This window comes from Anopheles bellator, chromosome 2 (assembly GCF_943735745.2).
Source record: "Anopheles bellator chromosome 2, idAnoBellAS_SP24_06.2, whole genome shotgun sequence".
NCBI lineage: Eukaryota > Metazoa > Arthropoda > Insecta > Diptera > Culicidae > Anopheles > Anopheles bellator.
Genome location: NC_071286.1, coordinates 66041362 through 66044360, shown reverse-complemented (window position 1 = coordinate 66044360; position 2999 = coordinate 66041362). Strand labels below are relative to the sequence as shown.

The window sequence follows — 2999 nt, the reverse complement described above, 5'->3', positions numbered from 1 at the left end:
CGATCTGGCAGCAGGCCACCTTGTTTAATGAAGGATGCCCGACACAAGGAGCACCCGGCTTTCCGTGGTGCATGCTGTGTGGCGGGTGCTGGGCATTTGTCTCTCCTTATTGGTGGATCGGGCAAGGATGGCCGTCAGGATTCGTCTGTGCCTAATTTTGATCCACGCGTGACAGGCCCTTTTCAACAATGAACAGTTTTCGCCTCCGTTCCATCAGCCATCCACCATCTGACCGCATTTTTGGGTTGTGAACTGATCGTTATTGGTTTGAAAACATGAGTCCTAGATAAAATGTATCGACTCGAGTGAATATTTCCAATAAACAAATAGTATTCCGATAGGCCGGCATTCTGGAATCAAAGTATAAAAATTCCTTATCAATCTTGTCAGCCTGGAGTGCAGCTTTCCTATGCAAAGTTCTCCGTCCCGGACGCTACTGACCCAGTATTCCGTCTCCAAATCACCGTACGGAAATTTCGCGGCCCATGCTGGGACTTCCACGTTGACGGGTTGCTCCAATTGAATTGGTGCCACTTTCATCCCTCATCAGTGCCCCAGGAACCATTATTCACACCGAATTAATTGAGCACTCTTCTCCACAATCTAACAAATTGCAGCCGCATTCCGCAGCGGTGGTAGAGCTTTCAAGAAACGCGGCTGATCGCCTGGACGCCGGGCATTTTTCATCGGCCATCTTTCGGCCATCTCGGGGCCATAAATTAGGAGCGCGAAAAAGTAAACAAAGACCCGCGACCGGATGGCTCATCAACCATTTAGCTACCGGTCTGGAGAAAAAAAAATACATTGGGCTCCGTTGCTCCCCAGTGGCAACAGTTGCCGGAACCGGGTGGCCTACACATTCCAGCCGCACGCATTTAAAGACGATGGGCCAAGCAGCATAAACATAAACACTGGGTGGCTGCGCCACGCCAGGTGAACCAACACCTGAACTCTGGTCCCAGTTTTTGTTTCCTATTCGTCCCACTGCTCTGGGGTGAAGGTTGTCTGGAGCGTCGTCGGAATGGGTGGAAAGCGGGTCTTTGGAAAAATTTCAAGAATTTCCATTATATTGTAATTTGTTTTTTTCTGCTTTTGTTCGCCCCATTGTAGACTCCCACCCGCACTGCCGTTTGTGGCCATTAGAGCTTTGCGATGCGAAGGCATCAACTCTCTGGGCTGCTGCTGCTGGTCGCTCATTTCACTTCCTCTTCGCGCACTCTACTCACCGGCTGGGTTCCGTTTCCCGGAGAAAGAACCCGTATCATCGCAGCGATCAACAGGCGCACAGTCATCGCCAACAACGTCGTCGTCGTCGTCGGAGGGTGAAATGTAAAAGATCCAAATGATCGGCAGCGTTCCATAGTCCTCGGCAAAGAATCCATTACCCTGTAGCGTTTTATCGAGCCGAAGTTTTCCCTTTTCGGTGCCCTGCAAGTAGCAATAACCGAATGGACCAAGGAGAAGGATCACACCGGAACCGGACTTACGCAACGCAGATCCCTTCGCCACTCGTACTGGTACGCACCGGCGTTGTAGCGCTCCGCGTACTTCTGGCGCACGACGGCCACGGTATCTTCGCAACAAACGACCATTTCCGTGGCGTGGAATGTAAGTGTGTTGATGATTTTCACCGGGCACGCGAAGCGGGTTACGCGCCCGATCGTCAGGGACCGATCGCGCCACCAGCGACGACCGGTGATCGGATTGCGCTCCAAACTGGGCAGAAATATGGGAACCCGTTTGCCGTGGCGGTTGGTCCGCTCGGTCGGTGCGATCGGATTCTCGGCGAAGAACGAACTCAGATCTTTGCCCGTGAAGGCCAGCAACCACCGCAAGCGCTGGAATGGGGTAGGATGTTCCGACGACGGTCAACATTAAGATTCCAACACTCTAATTTGGCGATATGCCGAGCGGTTCGGAGAATCGTTTAAACAGGATTAGTTTTGGACTTGGGCGGGGAGAGTATACACAACAGCTGCCAATCGGTGGAGGGGTAAGTCTGCCAAGTGGCTGGGAGTTTAGTGATAAGTCTACTAAAGCCACACTCTACATGCACTCTACGCATTTCAAGCCCCCGAGAATGGGATGCTCCTGTGTACTCCTTTAGTGTCAATCTTGCAAACCTTCTTGAGTGGCGGTTGCTTCTCCAGAGCCACCGTGAACAGCGGGGTGATATCGAGGACCAACCCATAAAGGCTAACCCAGGCACTGGTTGCTTCATTATGAATGACCACTTCACCAGGTAGGTAATACTTGATAATTTGCGACTCCATACAAGGGCGGGGATTAAAAGCGCCAAGTTGAAGGAACACCAAACCACAGAAACAGAACACTACGAGGGTTACTTCGATCACAGCGGTTACTTCGTTCGAACCGGTTCGCTCATCGCCGTCATGTTGACGTTTCTTCCGATGACACAGACGGCGTCCAGCGATCAATCACGTCCAGTTTTCGTTTCATTTCCATATCGTCACACACGACGCCGTGGTCCGGTCGAAGGGAGCGCGTCCGTCGAAGGGTGTCAAAATTAACACCAGACCTCCCCATCGTTCCGAGGAAGAAAAAAACCGAACGAGGAATGCGTACAGAGCGCGCTTGCACCAAATATCCGGTGACGGGCGAAGTAATCAATCAGCTCCGAAGATGAATTTAATACCCCACAGTGACGGGCGGCTGGACTGGTTTCGTGGTGGGTAACCAATTTACACGTGCCACGAACGTTGGCCGCGTTGGAGCGCGTTGGTGGGCTCACCCGGCCCGGTCAGGGATGGTTGACTCAGGGGCCGCGCCGGGGTTATGCTGGTTGGAGAAAACGGAACCCATACGGAACGGAAGGGGTTAGAACTGATCGCGTGCGGTGCTGGACCCTCGCCAGAACGCCGCAGGAAGTAAGGGTTACAATTTCATCAGTATGCTACGCCACCATCATGCTCGCCAGCTGATGTGCGGTATGCTTCCGTTCCGTTGATCCGTCTACGCCTTTCGGAATGGAGGAGTCC

General features: G+C 52.6%; 1 protein-coding gene across 1 annotated transcript; it reads right to left on the bottom strand.

The window, feature by feature from the left end:
- Positions 1-1218: 1218 nt before the first annotated feature.
- Positions 1219-2273, bottom strand: LOC131207892 (cytochrome b5 domain-containing protein 1). The gene is made up of 3 exons (XM_058200525.1): positions 2124-2273; positions 1488-1838; positions 1219-1428 (listed from the first exon to the last, which is right to left on the bottom strand). Exons 1-3 carry the CDS (start codon positions 2271-2273, stop codon positions 1219-1221), a joined length of 711 nt encoding a protein of 236 aa, XP_058056508.1.
- Between the last annotated feature and the right edge of the window lie 726 nt (positions 2274-2999).